Source organism: Trachypithecus francoisi, unplaced genomic scaffold (genome assembly GCF_009764315.1).
Source record: "Trachypithecus francoisi isolate TF-2019V2 unplaced genomic scaffold, Tfra_2.0 Lachesis_group2, whole genome shotgun sequence".
Classification (NCBI taxonomy): Eukaryota; Metazoa; Chordata; class Mammalia; order Primates; family Cercopithecidae; genus Trachypithecus; species Trachypithecus francoisi.
In genome coordinates, this window is record NW_022681465.1 from 33,242,041 (window position 1) to 33,267,672 (window position 25,632).

Below are 25,632 nucleotides of genomic sequence, written 5' to 3' on the forward strand. Positions count from 1 at the left end.
CTGTTGACCACTGCTTACCTTCTCAGACCTTGGAATCATATTGTACACTGCCACCCTCATTTCCTGTTTCACACTGATTTTTACATAGTAACTACTTTTTATCACAGCATTTGATGAAGAAAACAGTTCTGTAAAGATGTGATGTCATCAAATGAATTGTAACCTAATGTTGAAACTGAGCTGCCTTAAACTGGTAGTTTTCATGGTGTCCAACAGATGTTAAGGGGCAACTTGGCACAAAGTTTGGTAACAGTGCTTTAAATGATAAAGCTAGTGTCACAAATGTGTCTAGTAGAGGAGGAACATGTAATTAATTAACAGGTAACAATTTGCTAATTGTTTAAAATTATTTCTGTAATATGATTTTAGAATCCAATACCAAAAGAATTTTCAGGTAAATTAAAGAATTTTGATTTTTAAAGTAGAAACAGAAAAAAATATATTTGACTTTTAATCTCTAGAAATGGAGGTCGCATTCTAAACCTAGGAACAGTGGTATAAACTTCAATGGAAAAAGATTAAATTTGGCTGCATAATAATAGGAGATTTATGTGGTCATTTTGTGAATGAAGGCAAGGTAGTCTTGCCTGCCTTGATTGACATAGCAGTGGTCTGTGCAGTGCAGTACATAAGGCAATCCAGTCTGGGGGAAGACTATTGGAACTTCTATTTATATTTTTTAAATCCAAAAAATAAGTAATTAAGCTTTATTAATAATGTGTACAGATTGATAATAGCATCCTGACTCAATCAACAATACAGCTATGTCACACATACTATGTGAAGGTATCCTGAAAGAAAAGTGAGAATCCACATGTTTCCTCACTCATACTTTTGCTTTCAGCAGTTGAATGAAAATATGGATATCATGTAGCATTCACCACACTACTCACAAAATGGCCAGGGAGCTTATATTTTTGCAGTGAAAGCAGATAATACTAAAAGGCAAACACCCATCAACCACAAGAAAATGATAGTGCTGGCACGTCTACGTAACTTCCAGCTCTTAGTTAGGCACATCAATGAGATGAATACAAATATTAACTATAGTAGTCTTCATTTATCTGCAGTTTTACTTTCTGAGGTTTCAGTTCCTATAGTAAACTGCAGTCCAAAAATATTAAATACAAAATTCCAGAAATAAACTATTTATATTTTTTTAATTGCACACCATTCTGCGTGTAGTGATGAAATCTCATGCTGTCCTGCTCTGTCCAAATGGGACGTGAATCATCCCTTTGTCTAGCATATCCTCATTGTATATGCTACTCCCTCCCCATCATTACTCACCTTGTAGCTATCTTGGTTATCAGATCAAATGTCATGGTTAGTAGTGTTTGTATCCAAGTTACCCTTATTTTACTTAAGAACAGCCCCAAAGTGCAAGGGTAGTGATGTTGGCATATTGTCAGTCATCCTATTTTATTTTTAGTTGTTAATCTCTTACTGTGCCTAATTTATAAGTTAATCTCTATCATAAGTGTGTATGTATAGGGGAAAACATAGTATAGATAGGGTATGGTACTATCTGCAGTATCAAACATTCACTAGGGGCCTTGGAACATATTCTCTGAAGATAAAGGGAGACTACAGTTATCACATCTGATAGGAAGTTAGCCATCAAAATTCAAAATTATTGAGAATACTCTTTGAAATATTGGTTCACTTCCACTTTTATTAATGAAGAGCCTTACCCTAAGTTCATATAATGTTTCAGGGTATTTGCTAATGATAATATGAAGCCATTATAATTAGCTAGCAGGTTTTCCAGTCGTGTTTAAAGTCATCTGGTAACCAAACCACGACTTGGAAAATTTTACTAAAGGTAACAATAGGGCCAAGTGTGGCTCATACCTCAGCTTTTTGGGAGGCTGAGGTGAGAGGATAACTTGAGAACATGGGTTCAAGACCAGCCCATGCAATATAGCAAGACTCCATCTCTACAAAAAATAAAAATAAAAAAAATTAATTAGCTGGACGTGATGTTGCACACCCATAGTCCCAGCAACTCAGGAGGCTAAGGTGTAAGGATTGCTTTAGGCCAGGAGGTCAAGGCTGTAGTGAGCTATGATTGTACCACTGCATTCCAGTTTGGGTAACAGTGAGACCCTGTCTCGAAAAAAAAAAAGTAATAATAGGCTGTGCTTGGTGGCTCATGCTTGTTGTAATCCTACCAGGCAGATTGCTTGAGCCTAGGAGTTTAAGACTAGCCTAAGCAACATGGCGAAATGCCATCTCTACAATATTACACAAAGTATAACAATGATAGTACAGAATGAACTCTTTTGTCAGCAAATACTGAAACAGAAAACACTGCTAAAGATTATAACATAATACACAATGTGGGAGGTTTATTGTATAGTCGAATAAAAATACAGATGTTTCTAACAGCTTAGCTTAGAGTATTTGCTAAATTGTTCCAATAAAATGCACAAATAACTTTTTGTAAACCTCTGAAGGAAAGAGAATAAACATATTCAGTAGGAAAATTAATTTTTTTAAAATGTCTTACAGAAAACTAGAATTGTAAGAACTGACGGAATATCTGGTTTGATGGTTGGGGGGCTGATAGGGTAAGGATGTCAAGATACCATTTCACAAATGGATTCCCTGGATCATTTCTAGGCAACCTTTTGAAACAAAGAAGTTAAAGCCTTTTTCAAGGGTCATTTAAAACCATTGATCAAGACTCAGGTTGAAGCTGACCCAAATGACACCTATTCTCTGGGATTTGTTTCTAATTACTTTTGAATTAAAAATAGGCATCCTGAATTGGTATGTATATCAGCTAGAAAGTGTATTCAATCCGAGTAACAGACTGTCTTTCCCTATCCCAATATAATAATATGTATTATATATATTATCCCAATATATATTGGGAGTGATTGATAGTCACTCCTATTGTATTCACAATATGGCTGCCAGAGCACATGCCACAATGCCTACATTTCAGTCAGAAAGAAGGGAGAGAGTATTGGGCAAACAAAACTAGTACCAGCTGAGTTTGCCTAACAACTTTTACTTATAACTTTTTGGCTAGAATTATGTCACATGACGACCCCTACCTGCAAGGAGGTTTGGGACATGTAGTTTTCTTTTTGTTGCTTTCCACTCTTGTATTAACTTTGCCTATTTAGTTATTCTGATACTACTGGTCTGAAATACTCTTTTTTAAAAAGACAAATATATGAGCCAAAGGTTTACTCAACTAAAAATAATAAGGAAAAAAAAGTCTGAAGGGTGAGGTAGGAAAAAAATATTATTTTATATTTAACAGGCTTACTGTTACAAGTTTTGTAAACTCATTTTGGGTTCTTTTAAGCGCTACACATAGTAACACCAATAATAGTAGTTAAAAGTTATAAAATGCTTATTATTGCCAATAACTGTTTTACATGCTTTTTAAATGTTAACTTACGACCTAGTGGGTTGTTTTTGAGACACCGTCTACTGAATTAAAAAGTTACTTGAGGGCTGGATGCAGTGGCTCATGCCTATAACCTCAAAACTTTGAAAGGCTGAGGTAGGTGAATTGCTTGAGTCCAGGAGTTTGAGACCAGCCTGGGCAACATGGTGAAACTCCATCTGTACAAAATATTTAAAAATTAGCTGGGCATGGTGACACATGCCTGTAGTCCAAGCTGCTAGGCAGGCTGAGGTGAGAGGATTGCTTGAGTCCAGGTGGTGGAAGATGCCCTCCAGCCTGTGTGACAGAGCAAGACCCTGTCTCCCACTGCCTACCCCCACAAAAAAAGAAAAAAATTAAAGTTAGTGTTAAGTTCTGTTCTCCCGTTTCCTTGTTGTATGTGTGTATTTGGCAAGGCACTTAATCTCTCAAAGCTTCAGCATCTTACCTTTAAAATGAAATTAATGATACCTCAAAAACTTGTTGTAAGGTTTAATGACAATAATGTAAAGTGTCTAGTGTGATGACCAGCATGTAGTAAAGACTCAATAAATGGTAACCACTATTTTATACATGAAATTTTACATATTTTATGTATGTTTTCATATAGAATGTTATGGTCAACAAAAAAGCAAGATTCAGCCAGGCACGGTGGCTCACACCTGTAATCCCAGCACTTTGGGAGGCCAAGACAGGTGCATCACAAGGTCAGGAGTTCAAGACTAGCCTGGCCAATATGGTGAAACCCTGTCTCTCCTAAAAATAACGAAAATTAGCTGGGCGTGGTGGCGCGTGCCTGTAGTCCCAGCTACTTAGGAGGCTGAGGCAGAAGAGTCGCTTGAACCTGGGAGGCAGAGGTTGTAGTGAGCTGAGATTGCACCACTGCACTCCAGGCTGGGCGACTGAGCGAGACTCCATCTCAAATAATAACAATAATAATAATAATAAAAATAAATAAAACGCAAGATTCTAATTCTTTTGAAGCTTTTTTAAGTCAGTGGAAAAATAAAACGCAAATTTTAAAAAGCCAGCTTTGTTTTATATATTTTTCAGATCAACATTGAACTGTACAGATTGTTTGGCATAAAGCAAATTGTAATTTCTCACACCTCTGGAACTGTTAGTCCAGTGGAAAGTACACCTAGCACAATCAAAGCATTTCTCTCCAAACACTGTGCTGACCACCCAGACAACTGGGATGATTACCTATCAGCTGTTTCATTTGCCTTCAATGTAACTCACTTGGTATGTGCCTTTTTATAATTCTATACTTCTGAGTTATGACTATTTATTGGCCAGATAAATGTTTTATTATAAAATTGACATTTATTTTCTTTAAAATAGGAACCTACTAAAAATACACCATATTTTCAAATGTTTAGTCGAAATCCTTATATGCCTGAGACTTCAGATAGTCTTCATGATGTGGATGGTGATAATACAAGTATGTTTGCCAAAATTCTAGATGCAATTAAAGAAGCTGATGAAATAATGGAGAATAAGACAACTTCACTGGGCCAGGTGATCTATTCAATAGAAAAACTGTAATCTAAAACTTTATAAAGTTATATTTATTTTTTCAATTTCAGCATATACATGTGTGCATGTACACAGACACGCATACATACTTGCCATAATTTTTTATCCATCAGATTTTTATTGTCTTGATTAAATAAATAGTTTACTATGACATGCTGAGAGGCAATAATGAGAAAGCTATGGATTTTGGAATCAAGTAGAGCTGGATTCAAATCTTTAGTCTTAACTGCTTTAGAGTTGTTTGACTTTGGCAAATTCCTTACCTATCTTAGTTTACCTTCTATATAAAGTAGGGGTTAATAATACTGACTTGGAAATGTTGTTTTAAGAATTAAATATAATTCATGCCTACCTTTTAGTAGCATTTCAAGTAACCATTTTGTTGTAATATTCTCATTGTCTGCATTTACCTTCAAGATATTATAGCTCTTCCATCTCTTCTTTTTCTTTTTACACTTGTAGATGGAGAACAACAATTTGGATGAACTAAATAAAAGCAAGATCATCGTTAAAAAGAAACCCAAACAATTAAATCCATTTCATTTAAAAGTGGGTCATGAAGTTTTAAGACAAAGGAAAAATTGGTGGAAGGATGGTCGTTTTCAGTCTGAATGGGTTGGTCCTTGTGTCATAGACTATATTACAGAAAGTGGATGTGCTGTCCTGAGAGACAATACTGGGGTTAGACTGAAAAGACCTATCAAAATGTCCCACCTTAAGCCCTACATAAGAGAATCCAGTGAACAAGGTAAACATCTGTCACTTCTCTACATTTTTATTGCTTTCGGTAAGGAGAAAAGTTAAAAATAACAGAAACCTTTCTCCCCTCTTTTGTTATGTTATGTTTTCCTTTCTTCATAAAATTTGTTAGCTATCCCAGGTAGTCTGTTTTATTACATTGTCTCTTCTGGAACTGTCAGGCCTGTGAGATTTTTTTTTTTTTTTTTTTTTTACTATTTTTTGTGATGGCGTTTCCCTCTTTTTGCCCAAGCTGGAGTGCAGTGGCGCGATCTCGGCTCACTGCAACCTCCGCCTCCCAGGTTCAAGCAGTTCTCCTGCCTCAGCCTCCGAGTAGCTGGGATTACAGATGCGTGCCACCATGCCCGGCTCATTTTTTGTATTTTTAGTAGAAACAGGATTTCGCCATGTTAGCCAGGCTGGTCTTCAACTCCTGATCTCAGGTGATTCACCCACCTTGACCTCCTAAAGTGCTTGGATTACAGGTAGGAACCAGGGCGCCCAGGCATTTTTATTTTTTATTTCTAGTATGTTTTTCATAGTTTATGTGGGAGATACTGAACTTGTTTTCCTCTGAAGGAAAGATAACATCTTAACACCATCTCTGTTTTTGCTTTCTCAATGTGTTTTTTTAATTTTTTTATTTTTTAATTTTTTTTAGACAGAGTCTCACTCTGTCCCCCAGGCTGGAGTATGGTCATGTAATCTCAGCTCTCTGCAACCTCTGCTTCCTGGGTTCAAGCAATTCTCGTGCCTCAGCCTCCCGAGTAGCTGGGATTATAGGCACATGCCACCATGCCCAGCTAATTTTTTGTATTTTTGGTAGAGATGAGGTTTCACCATGTTGGCCAGGCTGGTTTTTAACTCTTGGCCTCAAGTGATTTGCCTGCCTCGGCCTCCCAAAGTGCTGGGATTGCGTGCATGTGCCATTGCACCTGGCCTCACAAATATTCTGTTAGTCACTTTGTGCCTCTTTTTGGTGTGAAAAACAGCACCTACGATCATTAATGCGAGAAGCAAACATACTGTCCAGAATCCAGTTGTGAGATAAATATTTGGGTACTTTAAAAATGCCATTAATTTTTAATATTGCTTTGTAGTTAGTTAGGTCATGGTTGGGGGCCAGGTGTGGGTGCGAAGTAGGGTATCCTCAGAATGCTATAAGGTGCTGTAAGAAGAGGTGATAGCACTCTATAAACAAGTTATACTTGCCCCTAAATTTGACTGGTTCTGAACAGTCAAGATATCCTGTTCTCTGTAACTCTTTCTTTCATAGCCTAGTTAAGTGATGTTTTTGCCATGGCTTTTAGATTATGTTCCCCACTTTATCAAGGCTTTTATTTTGTCCTAATGCATCTGCTTCCTAGAGCTTCTCTGAGGTGGATAACTGAGAGGGAGTTATTGGGTAACTTAGCCAGATGAAGCATTAATGTTATTTGGATATAAGTAACATTTAATGGAAAATATATTTATAACAATATAAACAAGTTGTATGACAGGCTTTAGCAAATATTAATAACAAAAAGAGTAACAACAACAAATAACCTACACTTAAACCCTGTGCCTTTTCTTAAGATGTAAAACCCTTGTGTGCTGCTTAGTAATGATAGCTCAACTCTGCTTCTAATCTGGGGTACAACTCTCATGTTAAAACCTCTTAGTACCTTCCCTTCTTGTGACAGACCCAGTTGTTTAGTCAGTAAACTTATCTTGAAATATGTTCTAATCCTGAAAACTCAAAGTGCTTTCGTTCTCTTTGTTAGAAGATAAAAGCTTGCATTGTTTGTGCCTCTTCTCAGTTCTGAGCTACCTTTAATGATCTCTCTCTTCTGCAAGTTAAGTAGGGAAAAAAAGGTTATACGAGTACATGTTGTTCTGTCTTCTTTAGCATGGTTTTCCCCTTAATCTTTGACATTCATGATTTGCTCAATTCTAATGTGTTAACCTTCTTTAATACAAAATTTACATTTAAAATTCTGCTAAACTAGGATCCCTCAACATTTTGTAATTTGTTTTTGTGAAAAGAGTTTCTCAGAAAAGAAGTCAAATATTGTGCTTCTTCTGAACATTTCAGAACTCAGTACTTAAGAACTCATCTTCTCTATTTAAGAACAGTCTCTAAACAGAGGCAGTATAATATTTGCCTCATACTTGAATTCTTTGCACAAGTTTCTTCCAGTAATATAAGGATAAGTAACATTGCAATATGACTACTGGTGTATGCATAAGGAACTTAAGACTAATAGATGAATCTGTTTTAGTTTTTCTTGTTAACCAAAGGAACTACTGATCTGGTCATCCTAGAATCTGGTTCTTATTACTTGATCCTTTTTTTACATTTTTCTCGTTTGTAGAAATTCAAAGTTAGTGTGATTTCTGCCATCTTTTTCCTCAATATTACATATTTTCTTGAAAATCTTTTCCATGATTTTCTTGAAAATCACCTCACAAATTGATTGTAAAGAGTCCTTGAGCTGAATTAAAGCAAACAAAATGATTTTGAATAATCATTGAAATTTTTATTTGACATAAGTTTTGGCATGCTATAGCCAAAAGAACTATAAATTTATTTTTCCACATTTGTCATTGCTGCTCTTTGCTAGGCTTGAAATTTCATAGCTGTATTAAAGACTGACTGTCTAAAGTAGATATACTTCTGTTGCCAACTTCTTATCCATTCTTATCTAGAACTAAATGTAGAGTGAGCACATTCAGTACTAGTTATATAATATTTGTCATTGCTATTTTAAGCAGGCCTGTTTGTTTTTTTGTGTAGTTCATTGCCAAGTGCTTTCTCAGACTATTTGGACAAGAAATCTTAAAATACCGTAGTGTCTTTTTGTAATCATAATGCTCCTCTTTGAAAGGAAAAATAATCTGACATAGATTTTGCATAGTTTTGAATTTATTTTGTTTGTGATATATTTGGGTCTGCCTCACCCAAGGTTTTAGCCTGATTTCCCTTCACAGTTGAAAGCCCCATTTGTGAAATGATTTTCATTATTATGTAAGTTTCTTCTTGTTGCCGTAACAAATTACTACAGATTTAATGGCTTTAAAACAACACGTTTATTATCTTACAATTCTGAAGGTTAGAAGTTCAACATAGATCTTACTGGGCTAAAATCGAGGTATTGGCAGTGTTATGTTCCTATCTGGACGCTCTAGAAAAGAATCCATTTTCTTGTCTTTTCCAGCTTCTAGTGGTTACCTTCATTTCTTGGCTTGTGGTCCCTCTATCTTCAAAGCCAACAATAGTGGGTTGAGTTTTTCTTACATCACCTTACTCCAACCTCCTCTTCTGCCTCCCTCTTCTGTATTTGAGGACCCTTGACCTTTGGCCTGCCCAAAAAGTCCAGGATTATCACCCTGTTTTACAGTCATCTGATTAGCAACCTTAATTCCATCGCTACCTAAATTCTCCTTCACCATGTAAAGTTACATATTCACAGGATCCAAGGAGTAGTATGTTGACATCTTTAGGGGTCCATTATGCTGCCTACCACAATTATGATCTGCATTCATGAAACAAAACAAAGCACAGTCTCTATAGTATCAAGTCCATGATCTTGACATTATTATTAATATAGTTTATGCAGAGAGCCTTTCTTTGGCCTCTTAGTTAATATCATTTTTTTTCTTTCTTTCTCTTTTTTTTTTTTTTTTTGAGACAGGTTCTTACATGGTTGCCCATGCTAGAGTGCAATTGCACAATAATAGCTCACTGCAGCCTTGACTTCCTGGGCTCAAGCAATCTTCCCACATCAGCCTACCAAGTAGCTTGGAATACATGCATGCATCACCATGCCTGGCTGATTTTTTTATTTTTTATAGAGACAGGGTCTTACTATGTTGCCCAGGTTGGTCTCAAACTTCTGGGCTCAAGCAGTCCTCCCACCTAGACCTCCCAGAGTGTTGGAATTACAGGTGTGAGCCATTGTGCCCAGTCCAGTTATATAATTTCTAAACCAACAGTTATTCAGTTCTCTGTTGACAGTATTAGTTATTATAATGACAGTGATGTAGTATCAAGTTATAGTTATTATTTTGTCTTGGGAAAGGATATACTAGTATGGCAGCACATTCTAATAGTTTGAGGATTGTCAGACCATATATAGGAGTAGTTTAGTCACTTCTCTTTAAAGTAAGAAAAGTAGTCTGAAACCTTTATCTTTTTTTTCTGATTGAAGAAATAAATTAATCCAAATCAGACTTTTTTGAAGCTGTAATTTTTATTTATTTTTCTCCTTAGGGAAATTTAAAAATTGATTTTTTAATCTATTATTTTCACTCCTTAAAACAACATTAAGGCTGGGCGCAGTGGCTCATGCCTGTAATCCCAGCATTTTGAGAGGCCGAGGTGGGATTGCCTGAGCTCAGGAGTTCGAGACCAGCCTGGGCAATATAGTAAAACCCCGTCCGTACAAAAAAATACAAAAATTAGCTGGGCATGGTGATACGCACCTTTAATCTTAGCTACTTAGGGGGCTGAGGCAGAGGATCACTTGAGCCTGGGAAACTGAGCTGCAGTGAGCCAAGATTGCACCACCACTGCACTCCAGCCTGAGTGACAAAGTGAGACCCCCATCTTTTTTTTTTTTTTTTTTTTTTTTTTTTTTGAGATGGAGTTTAACTCTTGTTGCCCAGGCTGGAGTGCAATGGTGCGATCTTGGCTCACTGCAACCTCTGCCTCCTGGGTTCAAGCGATTCTCCTGCCTCGGCCTCCTGAGTAGCTGGTATTACAGGCACCCACCACCACACCCAGCTAATATTTGTATTTTTAGTAGAGATGGGGTTTACCCGTGTTGGCCAGGCTGGTCTTGAACTCGTGACCTCAGGTGATCCGCCTGCCTTGGCCTCCTAAAGTGCTGGGATTATAGGCATGAGCCACAATGCCTGGCTGAGGCCCCATCTCTTAAAAAAAAAAAAAAACCCTACAATAAAAATGAGTATCAAAACTGCTGATTAACACCTTCCTGAAATATCTTGAAAAGATTTTAATTTCAAAGAAACTAAAGACTTACTCATTCAGTCTTGTCAAAACTGTGATGATGCTTTCATCAAACAGATGTCATAATCATAACTAAATTAATAGAATGAGAAAAAAATACTTAGTGAAATGTATTACGTAATGTAACTGACTGGAAAAGATCTTTAATATGATATGTTTGTTTACTCCCCACCTCTGTATTTTGAGGGCAAAAAGTTTAATCATGTTCTTTTCTATATCCCTAACTCAGGATTGTTTTAGATTAGTGTTGTCCAACAGATGAATAATAATACAAGAGCTATGTAATTTAAAATTTTCTAGTAGCCACATTTTGAAAAGTACAGAAATAAGTGAAAATAACCTTAATAATATATTTTATATAGCCCAGTCCAAAATATTATTTGTTCAACATGTAAGGCCCCAAGAGTCTCCTTTCTGATTATCTTTATTGAAATTAAAGAGCATTTCTCTTATCTCCAGTAGATTTAGACCATAGTAGGAGTTGAAACATATTTAACCTTGCAAATGAATGAGAAATTTTTTTCTAAACAAGCAGGCCTTTGACATATTCAGAGTAGTTTTCTATTGTGTATAAAGTGATTTATGTAGAATTTGCTGAGTGTAGTCCTTGTTCTCTACAGTTTTATTACAAAAAGTTACTTTAAAGATTAATTTTTTACAAGAAAAAGTGTGTGTGTGTGTGTGTGTGTGTGTGTCTTATTTTACTTACATACAAAAGCTCTCCTCTTAAAATCAAGTGAGGTTGTTAATGTCCATTTGTTTCTAACCAGTGTAACTAGGAGGTACTCAAGTTCAAGGTCTCTGAATCCATTTCAGCAAATTAAAATGATAATTTCTAAGAGCTTTACATCTAGGCGTATTTTTTCCCTATTGACATATGTTTACTACACATATTTTTCTAAAATAGTCCTACTTCATCTGTATGGAAAAACTTTTACAGACAGAAAACCTCCCAGTTAATCCTCTGAAAGAGTCTTTGGACATTTCTTAAATGCCTATGGTATCTGCCATCACTGATAACTTTGCAGGAGTGTACAGGCCTTGAAGCTATGGAATTCTCTATGACTTAGTAGAAAATTTCATCAGCAACACTTTTACCCTACCTAACCTTTTAAAGTTCTCTTATAAACTACTTCCTAGCCTTTTCTAGTATTAACAGTAGGGTAGTTGCAAACTTTGATGTTAAACCTCTAGCAACATACTCTGAAAGTGTTTCAATTTTATTGATCATGTTTTCTTCCCTCTTGCTGCTATTGGGTATAGCACATCTCATGTGTTGCATAATTTTTGTTGTTATTGAGAGAGAGTCTCACTCTGTCACCTAGGCTGGAGTGCAGTGGTGCGATCTCACCTTACTGCCGTCTCCACCTCCTGGGTTCAAGCGATTCACCTAAGCCTCCCGAGTAACTGGGTTTACAGGCACATGCCACCATGCCTGTTTTTGTATTTTTAGTAGAGACGGGGTTTCGCCGTGTTAGCCAGGTTGGTCTCTAACTCCTGACCTCAAGTGATCTGCCCACATCGGCTTCCCAAAGTGCTGGGATTACAGGCGTGAGCCACTGCCCAGCCGCATGATTTTTTTTTTTTTTTTTGTCTTTCAGAATTATGGGCAGAATAAATGACCATATGAGCCCAAGCCCACTTATGCCATCTTTTGGTAGAGAGAATAGCTTTGTGTGATCTATTAAAGTTTGTAAATTGAAAGTTGTTAAATGCATGAACTTCTGGGGTTGAAATAGGTTCAGTGAGCTATTTGTAATAATGTTATGAGGATGAGTAGAGTAGGATTGATTTTCAAAAATACTGGCAAATTCTTCTGTTCTGAGACACTTAATATACTAGCAAACTCATCTGTTCTGAGACATTGGTCTCTAATCTAAACAGGCATTTAATCTTCCTTTTGCTTTTTTGATCTTAAAATTTGAGAGCTCCTTAACCCATTAACATCTTCAGGAGACCAACCTAGGCAACACAATTAGCCAGGCATGGCGCCATGTGCCTATAGTCTCAGCTATTCGGGAGGCTGAGGTGAGAGGATCACTTGAGCCCAGAAGGTCAGCGATGCAGTGAGCTGTGATCATGCCATTGCACTCCAGCCTTGGTGACAGAGCAAGACCATGAATGAATGAATGAATGAATGATAAGTAAATAAAGATAAATATATCTATATCTATATTCTGATGTTTTGGGGGAACATTTAGAAAGAGAAGGCAGGGGTCCAGGAAGTTAATCAGCTTTGGTAAAAGAGTTTCTTATAGTAATGAATTGAAATATCAGATAGGGAGTAATCCTTTTATACATATTAGTCTGTATATAGAAGATTTGCCATCAGTTTAACATTCATTTTAAATATTTTTTTCTTGATGGTGATGATATATTTTCTCAACGTACAATAAAAGACTGACAAGGAAGACTCCCTGTCAGCACTTCAGTATGGCTTAGGTAGGCCTCAAAAGTTCCTAAGAATTTTGGTATCAAATTAGATTTAAATAAGCTAAGCTTTTTACACTACTCCATTGCAGCCTACTTTCTTACACATTATCACATAAGCCTGAGTTGGCATGTTGTTTTTAACTTCATACTGTAACAATTTGATATTTTTCCGATATGGGTTTTATAAAGATTGGAAAATTATGTTAAGTTGTAAATGCAAGGATTTAATGATTATATTTGTTAAAATAATTTTATGACCCTATTAATTCACCCAGAAATGCTTTACAGAAGCATATTAAGGATAACATTATCAAAAATAGTTTTATTTTTTATTTATTTATTTTTTTGAGATAGGGTCTTAGTCTGTCACCCATGCTAGAGTGCAGTGGTGCCATCATGGCTCACTGCAACCTCAATCTCCCAGGCTCAAGTGATCCTTCCACCTCAGCCTCCTAAGTAGCTAGGACCACAGACACCCTCAACCACACCTTGCTATTTTTTTTGTATTTTTTGTAGAGACGAGTGGTTTTTTTTTGTTTGTTTTTTTGTTTGTTTGTTTGTTTTTCCCGCCGTGTTGGCCAGGCTGATCTTGAACTCCTGGGTTTAAGCAATCCACTGGCTTTGGCTTTGCAGTGCTAAGATTACAGGCGTCAGGCACTGCGCACAGCCTTATAATTTTATGTTTAATCTATACCATAATTCTCACTCCTATCCCGTGTTCCCCATACATACATATCTACCAAAGACAGGTTGAGGGAATAGAAAAATGGCAGTTTTAAAATCCTTGACCTTTCCTGCATTTTTTATGTATGAACTGTCAAATGTATATGTCATTTGTTTTTTATTATTTGACATTCATATTTATTTAGTAGACCGTAGAACTCCCTAGAAGTTAATCTTGATAGTTAATTTTTATTACCTGGGATTTTATTCATCACTTAAAATTGTTTAATTAAAAAATATGCTTAATTATAATTCTAAAAGTCAAATTATGATTTTTCTTCTTTCAGAAAGTCTTTATCTCTTGCAAGGATCAGTAGTGGCAGATCATGACTACACTGGATTGCCTGAAATTCCGGTTGGAGCATATCAAGCAAATATTCTGGTGGAAGATGCAACTATTGGTATAGTTGATAATGAATTACTGACATCAAGCAAGGATCGTGAACTATTAGAATATAGAAATACGAAAATCTCTCCATTGATAGACGATCATAGTACTCTTGAAAAGCAGACTTTCAGTCTGTTGGACTCTTCAAACCAGGTTCTTGAATACTTAAGTTAGTAAATACCAAAATTTATTTAAAGTGCTTGTTTAGAATGTATAAATTCTTAATAATATTCATTAAAAAAGTTGTATAGAAGAAGTATCTTGACACACTCTTAATGACTAATTTCTGAAGGTTTATTTTATAGTTATTATCTAAAATTGTGCCACATTTGAATATCAGTATACATATATATGAAGGCAAAGGAACATGTAATATATAGAATTCACTTCTTCTTCTAAAAAGAGAACAGGCAAAGCACCCCTACTTCTTAGGAAATAAATTCCAGCCCAAATCTCTCAAACCTTTGTATGGTTTTGGTACTGTTTCTCAGTTTTAAATTTTCTGAAATTCTCTACCTTTTAAACAGTAAGGTTGAACTACCTTGAGTGGAATTTATAAATATTGAATCAACTGTAACAATGAATGAAATGAAGCTGCTTTCTGTTTCATTAGAACTTCTAAAAACAAGATTGTATGAAAAAACATAGGATTATTTAATGAGCTTTCACAGGATATTGGTAATTTCAAATTATCTAATTGGTTAGATAGGGTCAGGATTAGGGTCTGAAACTATGTATTTGTTGGGAAGCATTTGTTTATTTTCATACTATATATTAAAGATTAAACCATCAGCCAGGCACGGTGGCCCACACCTGTAATCCCAGCACTTTGGGAAGCCAAGGCAGGACGATCACTTGACCCCAGGAGTTTGAGACCAGCCTGGGCAACACAGAGATTCCCCATCTCTTCAAAAAATGTTTAAAAATTAGCCGGCTGTGGTGGCACATGCCTGCGGTCCCAGATACTCAGGAGGCTGAAGTACGAGCATTGCTTGACCCCAGGAGGTCGAGGCTGCAGTGAGCCGTGCTCATGCCACTGCTCTCCAGCCTGGGTGACAAGGCAAGACCTGTCTCAACAACAACAACAAAAGTGTCCATTAAGAATTTTTTTCTGCAATCAAAAAACATGAAATAACCAGTGTCAAGATTTTAAACTGTAATTTCTATGATATTCATAAATATAGAATAAATATTGTTCAATAAATATTCTAAAGCACTGTGAAAAGAACTATGGGAAGTAAAAGATGAGTCAAATGTGTACCTCATTCTTATAAAGGACTTATTGTCTGGTAAGTAATAAACTATGTAAGCCATGTACAACACAAGTTAAGGCATGCTAAATTGCAGAAGACAGGTGTAGATAATGTACTTAGGGAGGCAAAAAAGAGAGAAGTTGTTTTTACATAGGAAATTTGTGTTTATCATTATGGAAGAAGGATCATTTAAGCTTGACTTTGAAGAATGTTTAAGATTTGGTAAATGGATACAAAAGAATTAGGGGAGAAGTCATACACAGAAATGGAAAAGTATTGTAATAGTTCATAAAAGGACAGGGCTTCTTGTTGTCTACACTTCCTCGGATATAAAATAAAGAAGCAAGATGAGGGATAAAGCTGAAAAGGTAAGTAGGAAGCCTTACGGAGACCTTTGAATACTATTAAGGATTGATATGTGTCCCTCCCAAAACTTGTGTTGAAGTCTTAACCCCCAAGACTTCAAAATGTGATCTTATTTGGAAATGAGGTTGTTGCAGTTGTAGTTCGTTAAGATGAGATCATATTTCAATAGGGTGGGTTCTAATACAGTATTACTGGTGTTCTGATAAAAGGGGAAATTTGAATACAGACTCAAGGAGAATGCCATGTGAAGATAAAGGCAGAGTTTAATATGATGCTTCTGTAAGCCAAGAAATGGCAAAGATTGCCAGAAAACCACCAGAAATTAGGGGAGAGGCATTGAATACATTTTTCCTCATTCCTCAGAAGACCAATCCTGTCAATACCTTATCTCAGGCGTTTGCCTCCAGAACTGTGAGACAATAAAATTCTGTTATTTCAGGCATCCAGTTTGTGGGACTTTGTTACTGTAGCTCTAGCAATAATACAAATGCCTGGCTAAATTATTTCTTTTCTGAGAGCAAAAACTTTGTATAGGAAAGTGTCATAATCAGAACTGTGTTTTTGGAAGTTTAATCTGGCAACTAGTAAAGAATAGGTTAGAAGAGGAGAAAACAAGGCATGGAGATTAGTTGAGAGGACTTTGCAGTGATGATGAATAATAAAAACCTAAACTAGGCCTGTAGCATTGGTAATGAATACAGTCTGTCTTAAGATCACTACAGAATGTCTCACATATTTTATTTCACAACCATACTGAACAGTAATGTGATATCAAAATTGGAGACCTGGGGTATTCTGATTACTCGTTTAAGAAGAAAGATTATGTTTAATAAAGTGTTTAGTGTAGACTGTGAATCTAGGACCTCATCTTATACCACAGACCAAATAAACTTCAAACAGAATTCCAGGAAGAAAAAAATTTTTTTTTTTTTTTAAAAAAGCATAATTGTACCAAACAGTGCTACCTATCCTGCTTTCCTCAGCAGAACAAAGTTTAGAAGAGAGTCATATTAGAACATCTTTTTGATAAATATAAGTGGCTTTTTCTTAGCTCAAATGAAGTAACTTCTTTTTAATGATTATCTGACTCAAAATCAGCCTCTTTTCCCCCCATTTCAAGAAGGTGATTAGTATTGAGTCATTTTAAAATAACCAACTCTAAACATTTTTTTTTTTTAATTTTTGCTTCTAAGTAGTTTCTCATTAAACAGACTTTTATCCTGTGTTTAGTAATCATGTTAGGCTAGATTATTCTGTGTCTGCAAACCACTGCCAAAATCTTAGTAACTTAACAAAGCTTTATTTCTTGGACTCCCCCACGTATTTCTCTTTGTTCATCAAGGGCTTGTCTGCATTTTCATCACCACTTCTAGATGTGGGGCCATGGTTCCCCATCTCTGGAATAACAGGTCATCATGACAAGGGAAGGAAAACATGATGAACTGAGCATTAGATCTTAACAGTAGCTGCAAAGTTATGCACATCTTTCCTACAAAGGAGAAACATAGCTACACAGTGCTAATTGGTATGGGGTTTCTTTTTGTGGTGACAACAGTGTTCTAAAATTAGTAGCAATGGTTTCATAACTTTGAATATACTAAAATCTACTGAAATGTACACTTTAAAATGTACTTCAGGTAGGCATTCACAGTTCCAGGCTCCAGGCCAGTCCCTGTGGCTCAGGGTCCAGGTCTTCCCCAGTAGACTCCAGAGGCAGGCTGGCCCCTGAAGACCCAGGTATCAGGCCAGCCCCCCATAAGGACCCCACTAGATTGCCCACCATGAACCTCTGGACTGGCAGACTGGTGAAGGACTTTCTCTGCCAAAGCCAGTCTATGAAGACTGGAAGAGGTGCCTACTTTTTTTAATGTGCAGATGCCAACACAGACTGCAAGAATCATGAATAATCAGGGAAACAGGATGCTACCAGAAGAACAACAACAACAAAAAGCACCAGTAAATGACCATAAAGAAATGGCCATCTAAAAACTGCCTGAGAAATAATTCAAAACAATTATCTAAAACAAGCCCAGTGAGCTACAAGAGGGCACAGACAACCAACCAAAATCAGACAATTTACATGAAGAAATTGAGAAGTTAAAGAGAGAGAAAGCATATTTAAAATTAAACTTTAGAGCTCAAAAAGACAGTAACTGCACTGACAAATTCCATTAAAAACTTCAAGAGCATACTTGATCAAGCAAAATAAAGAATCAACAAGCTCAAAGATAGAGCCTTTGAAATTGACTTGTTAGAGGAAACAAAAGTGAAGAAAGCTTATGGGCCTTTGAGATGCCATCAAGTAAACAAAAATGTGCCTTATGGGAATTCTAGAAGAAGCAGAGATGGAGAAAAAGGAAGAAAGCTTTTGACATAAAGACAGAAAACTTCCCAAATCTGGAGACTGAAATGAACATCCATATCTAGGAATCCCAAGGAACCCCACATAGATGAAGTATAAAGAAATCTTCCCTGAAACATTGAACTTGAAAAGTTTCAAGTTCTCAAACTTTTAAAGCAGCAACAGAAAAATAACTTATTACATGCAAAAGAACCTTTATAAAACTATCAGCAGATACCTTGCAAACCAGGAGAGTGGAATGATATATTTAGCCAAAGAAACTCAACCAAAAATCCTATACCAAACAAGGCTATTCTTCATAAATGTAGAAGAGACAAAGACTTGCCCAGAAAAAAAGCGGTGTGGGAATTTGACATACTAGACCTGTCTCACAGAAAATTCTAATGGGAGTTCTTCAAGTTGAAATAAAAGATGCTAGTTAACAACATGAAAACATATTAAAGTATTAAACTTAATGTAAAGGTAAGAACATAGTCAAATTCAGAGTACTGTAATGGTGGTGTGTAAATTGCTTTTAACTCTAGTATGAATGTTAAAAGACAAAAATATTTCGTAAACTAGCTACAGTAACGTGTTAATGGATACATGTTATCTAACGACATTGTGATATTAATAACAAAACATGGGGAGAGAAGAAATTTAAAAAGTGTAAAGTTTTTGTATGTAATCAGAATTAAGTTGTTGTCAGCTTAACATAGACTTATGTAACTATAAGATGTTTTAGATGAGCATCATGGTAACCACAAAGAAAAAACCTGTAGTAGATATACAAAAGATAAAGAGAAAGGAGTCATAGTATACTGCCACAAGACATTGTTATATCACAAAGGAAGACAGAAAGAGGAAGAGAGGGAAAAGGACCTACAAAACAGTGAAAACAATGAACAAAATAGCAGTAGTACATCCATAACTATCAGTAATTACTTTAAATGCATTAAATTCTTCCATCAAAAGAGTGACTGAATGGATTAAGAAAAACAAGCTCTGACTATATGGTGACTAGAGGAGACTGCAGATTAAGGATGCATATAGACTAGAAGTGACAGGATGGAAAAAGATATTCCATGCAAATGGTACTCAAAAGAGAGCACAGTGGCTACACTTACATCACACAAAATAGACTTTAAGTCCAAAGCTTTCACAAAAGACAAAGTTATTATATAATGATAAAGGGGTCAATTCATCAGGAAGATACTAGAATTGTAAATATATATATGCACCCAACATTGGAACACCTAAATATATAAAGCAAATAGTAACAGAATTAATGAAGAAATAGCAATACAATAATAGTTGGAGACTTTAATGCCCTACTTTCACTAATGGATAGATGATCCAGGCAGAAAATCAACATGGAAATAGCAGACTTGAACAGCACTATAGACCAATTGGACCTAACAGTGTATGCAGAACATTTCTATTCATTAGTAGCAGAATACACATTCCTTTCAAGTGCATACAGGACGGTCTCCAGAGTAGGTCATGTTAAGCCACAAAGCAAGTGTTAATGAATTTAGGAAGATATTAAAAGTATATCAAGTATCTTTTTTGACTCCAGTGGTATGAAACTAGAAATCCAAAATGGGGAAAACTGAAGAACGTGCAAGTATGTAGAAATTAAACAAACAACTCCTGAACAACCAATGGGTCAAAAAAGAACGCAATACTGAAATGTAAAAATATCTTGAGACAAAAGGGAAACAAAATAACCAGACCTTATAGAGCAAAAGCAGGTCTAAGAGACTAGGTTATAGCATTCTTTTTAAAGAAATAACCTGAATCTATACCTCAAGGGCTAGAAAAAGAACTTAAGCACAAAGCAGAAAAAAAGGAGATAAATGACAGAGATAAGCATAATAGAGACTAGAAAAATAGTAAATATCAATGAAATGAAGAGTTAGTGTTTAGAAAAGATAAACAAAATTGATAAGCCTTTAGTGAGACTAAGAAAAAAGAGAAAAGATTTAAAATTATAAGTGTAAGAATAAATATCACTGATATCATCAAAATAGAAAGGACCATAAGACTCAACTGTGAGCAATTATATGCCAACAAATTGGATAACCTAGAAGAAATTGATAAATTCCTGGGAATATACAAACTACCAAGATTGGATCATGAAGAAACAAAGTCTGAACAGAGCCATATAACAAGTAAAGAGATTGAGTCAGTAATCAAAAACTCTTCCAGCAAAGAAAAGACCAAAACCTGATGACGCCATTGGGGAATTCCACCAAACATTTAATGAAGAATTAACACCAATCCTTCTCAAACTCTTGCAAAAAATTGAAAAGTAAGAAACATTTCCATACTCATTGTGCAAAACTACTGTTACCTTGATACCAAAGCTGGATAAGGAAACTACAAGGAAAGAAAATTATGGGCCAATATTCCTGATGAACATAGATGCAAGTATTCACAACAAAATACTAGCAAATTGATTCTAATAATACATTAAAAGGATTAAACACCATGAACAAATGAAAATTATCCCTGATATGCAAAAATGTGTCTCAATATACACAAATTAATAAATGTGATACACCACATGAATAGAATTGAAGGATGAAGTTTTATGATCACCTCAATCAATGCAGAAAGAGCATTTGACGTAAATATTTTTTCATGATAACATCTTTCAACAAATTAGGTATAGAAAGAATGTACCTCAACATAATAAAGGTCGTGTATGATAAGCCAAAGCTAACATCATACTCTAGTGAAAATCTGAAAACTTTTACTGTAAGATCAGGAAGAAGACAATGGTGCCCACCCTCACCACTACTATTCAATACAGTACCATTGTTTCTCCATATCTGCAGGTTTTGCATCCATGGACTCAACCAATCATAGATGAAAAATATTTAAACAATAATATACAATAAAAATACAAAAAACCCTATTTAAGATTTACATTGTATTATTATAAGTAATCTAAAAATTAAATTATACAGGAGGATATGTATAGGTATTTGCAAATACTGTGCCATTTTATATAAGAGACTTGAACATCCACAGATTTTTGTTATCCTTGAGGGGTCCTGAAGCCAATCTCCTGCGGATGTCAAGAAACAACTGTATTAGAAGTCTTAGCTAGAGCAATTATGCAAGAAAAAGAAAAAGGCATCCAAATCAGAATGGAGGAAGTAAAATTATTTGTTTGCAAATGGCATGATCCCATATATAGAAAATCCTAAAGACCCACCAAAAGCTGTTTGAACTAATAAATTTAATACAGTTACAGGATACAAACTCAATGTACAAAAATCATTATTGTTTCTATGCACTAACAACCATCTGAAAAAGAAATCAAGGAAATCCTGTTTACAATAATGCAAAAAATACTTTGGAGGTGAAAGTTCTGTATACTGAAATCTATAAAACATTGAATAAAGAAATTGAAGAATGTGCAAATGAAAAAGTATCCCATGTTCATGGATTGGAAGAATATTTAAAAGTTCAGATACCACAAAGTGCTCGACAAATTCGGTGCAATCCCTGTCAAAATTTCAACAGCATTTTTCACAGAAATAGAAACAGCAATTCTAAAATTTGAGTGGGACCACAAGAGAATGAATAGTCAAATTAGTCTTAAGCAAAAAGAACATAGCTGGGATTAGTGAGGCCAGGATTGGCCGACTAGAAGCAGCAGCAATTGGAGGCACCAATTGAAAAGAACCAAAATAGCATCCAAATCCTGCAGTGGCAAATGAGGTATCCAGGTTCTGTCATCAGGACTGACTAGGTAGCTGGCATGACCCATGGAGATGAAGGAAGAGCTGTGTAGTGCAGCGGCCCACCTCAGAGCCACACGGGACTGGGGAGCCCTCATCCCCAGCCAAGGAAGGCAGTGAGTGAGCATGCTACCAAGCCTGGTGAACCATCCTTTTTCCATGGAACTGTACAACACCACCGGGGCCTTGGGTTCCAATGACAGAGCCATGCAGATTCTCAACAACCACTCAGCTAGAATCTGCCTGCTGAGTTCCTGAGGGGAGGGGCAGCTATTGCCACTGCAGTGGCTGCCTGTGGTCTAAGCCATCTGAGCTCCTTGGGGGAGGGGTGGCAGCCAACACTGTGGCTGCTAGCTAACTAACACACTAAGCTCCTTGTGGGGAAGGGCAGCAGCCATCACTGTAGCTCCAGGCTGCACTTACCCTGCTGGAGCCAGGGAGACTGGATGGCTGGACCCAAGAGGTATCCCCACAGCCCAGGACACCAGTTACCAGTTGTGGGAGACCACTGCCAGATTGCCTCTTCAGGCCAGACCCTGATACATCCCTCCTCCCTGGGCGGGACCTCCCTGCAGGAACTCCAACAACTCCAGCCCAGGGCTCACGGACAGAACTCTGACCTCTGTGGGCCCCTATTGGAAGGGGTAGCCATAATCTTTGTAGACCAACAGACTTAGTCTTTCCTCCTGCTGGCTTTGAGGAATCCAGGCAGCCCAGATGAGTGGGTATTCCTTCAGCACAGCACACCCCCTCCATTAAGGAACAGCAAAATTGCTTTGTTAAATGGGTCCTGCTTCCCATGCCACCCAACTGGGTGAGACCACCCCAACAGGGATTGTCAGACACCCTATACAGGAGCATTCCTACTGGCATCAGGTCAGTGATCCTCAAGGTCTGAGATCCCAGAAGAAGGAGCAGGCACCCATCTTTGCTGTTCTCCAGCTTCCTTGAGTGACATCTCCAGGCACGGAAGCAAAACAGATGACTAAGGCCTGAAGTGAGCCACCAGCAAACCACAGGAGGCCTACAGAAAAGGGATCTGACTGCTGAAAGGAAAAACAGCAACAACAGCATCAACAACAAAAGTCCCCACAAAAACCTCATCCAGGGGTCAGCAGCCTCAAAGACAGAAACCAGACAAATCCATGAAGATGAGAAAGAATCAATGAAAAAAAATGCTGAAAACCCAAAAGACCAGAGTGCCTATTTTCCAAGTAATTGCAACACCTCCCCAGCAAGGGTGCAATACTGGATGGAGGATGAGATGGATGAGTTGACAGAAGTAGACTTCAGAAGGTGGGCAAGAACAAACTTTGCTGAGGTAAAAGCTCATGTTCTAACCCAATGCAAAGAAGCTTAGAACCTTGATAAAAGGCTGCAGGAGATGGTAACTAGCATAACCGGTTTAAAGAGGAATATAAATGATCTGATGGAGCTGAAAAACACAGCACGAGAAGTTTGTGAAGCATGCACAATATCAATATCCAAGTCAATCAAGCAGAAGAAAGAATATTAGAGATTGAAGACTATCTTGCTGAAATAAGGCAGACAAGATTAGAGGAAAAAGAATGAAAAGGAATCAACAAAACCTCTGAGAAATATGGGACTATGTAAAAAGTGAACCTACAACTGATTGGAGTACCTGAAAGAGATGAGGAGAGTGGAACCAAGTTGGAAAACACACTTAAGGAGAACTTCCCCAACCTAACAAGACAGGCCAAGATTCAAATTAGGAAATATAGAGAACCCCGCTAAGATACTCCACAAGAAGATCAACCCCAAAACACATGATCATTAGATTCCCAAGGTTGAAATGTAGGAAAAAATGCTAATGGCAACCAGAGAGAAAGGTGAGGTCACCTACAGAGGGAAGCCTATCAGACTAATAGCAGACAGATATCTCAGCAGAAATTCAGCAAGCCAGAAGAGAGTGAGAACCAATATTCAACATTCTTTAAAAAAAAGAATTTTCAGCCCAGAATTTCGTATCTGTCCAAACGAAGCTTCATAAGCAAAATGGAAATAAAATCCTTTCAGAGAAGCAAATGCTGAGGGAATTCATCACCACCAAATCTGCCTTACAAGAGCTCCTGAAGGAAGCCCTAAATAAAGAAAGGAAAAACCAGTACCAGCCACTGCAAAAACACACAAAATATAAAGACCAATGACACGATGAAGAAACTGCGTCACCCAGTGTGTAAAATAACCAGCTAGCATCATGATGACAGGATCCAATTCACACATAACAATATTAACCTTGGCCGGGCGCAGTGACTCACGCCTGTAATCCCAGCACTTTGGGAGGCCGAGACGGGCGGATCACGAGGTCAGGAGATTGAGACCATCCTGGCTAACACGATGAAACCCCACCTCTACTAAAAATACAAAAAATTAGCCAGGCGTGGCGGCGGGCGCCTGGAGTCCCAGCTACTTGGGAGGCTGAGGCAGGAGAATGGCGTGAACCTGGGAGGCGGAGCTTGCAGTGAGCCGAGAGCGTGCCACTGCACTCCAGCCTGGGAGACTGAGCGAGACTCCGTCTCAAAAAAAAAAAAAAAAACCTTTAATGTAAATGGGCAAAATGCCCCAATTAAAAGACACAGACTGGCAAATTGGATAGAGTCAAGACCCATTGGTGTGCTGCATTCAAGAGATCCATCTCGCATGCAAAGACACGCATAGGCTCAAAATAAAGGGATGGAGGAAAATTTACCGAGCAAATGGAAAGCAAAATAGCAGGGGTTGCAATCCTAGTCTCTGACAAAACAGACTTCAAACCAACAGAGATTTTAAAAGACGAAGAACATTACATAATAGTAAAGGAATCAACTCAACAAGAAGAGCTAACTATCCTAAATATGTATATATACACCCAATATAGGAGCACCCAGATTCATAAAATAAATTCTTAGAGACCTACAAAGAGATTGACTCCCACACAATTAATAGTGTGAGACATTAACACCGCACTGTCAATAGTTGACCAACGAGACAGAAAATTAACAAGGATATTCAGAACTTGATCTTAGCTCTGGATCAAGTGGACCTAATGTATTTCTACAGAACTCTCCACCCCCAAGCAACTGAATATACGTTCTCCTCAGTGCCATATGGGACTTACTCTAAAATCGACCACATATTTGGAAGTAAAACACTCCTCAGCAAATGCATAAAAACTGAAATAATAATAGTCTCTCAGACCACAATGCAATTAAATTGGAACTCAGGATTAAGAAACTCACTGAAAACGACAAAACCACATGGAAATTGGACAGCCTGCTCCTGAATGACTCCTGGGTAAATAATGAAATTAAGGTACAAATCAAGAAGTTCTTTGAAACCAATGAGAACAAAGAGACAATGTACTAGAATCACTGAGCTGTAGCTAAAGCAGTATTAAGAGGGAAATTTATAGCACTAAATGCCCACATCAGAAAGCTAGAAAGATCTCATATCAACCCCATAACATCACAAAAGACCTAGAGAAGCAAGAGTGAACAAATCCAAAAGCTAACAGAAGACTAGAAATAACTAAGATCAGAGTAGAACTGAAGGAAATAGAGAAACAAAAAACTCTTCAAAAATGAATGCAGTTCCTGGATTCATTTTTTGAAAAATTAGCAAAATAGAACACTAGCTAGACTGAAAAGAGGAAAAGAGAGAGCAATCAAACAGACACAAT

The 25,632-nt window shown here is 37.0% G+C and overlaps 1 protein-coding gene across 2 annotated transcripts in view; it reads left to right on the top strand.

Annotated features, from left to right (window-relative positions):
* The window catches only part of GIN1 (gypsy retrotransposon integrase 1), a 32,154-nt gene extending 17,657 nt beyond the window's left edge, over nt 1-14,497 (top strand). For both annotated transcript variants that reach the window (XM_033179004.1, XM_033179005.1), the window contains exons 5-8: nt 4,460-4,651; nt 4,751-4,927; nt 5,408-5,693; nt 14,138-14,497. In XM_033179004.1, coding sequence (XP_033034895.1) covers nt 4,460-4,651; nt 4,751-4,927; nt 5,408-5,693; nt 14,138-14,412 — 930 coding nt within the window. In that variant the 3' untranslated portion in view covers nt 14,413-14,497. The remainder of the gene's footprint in view (nt 1-4,459; nt 4,652-4,750; nt 4,928-5,407; nt 5,694-14,137) is intronic.
* Nucleotides 14,498-25,632: the final 11,135 nt, after the last annotated feature.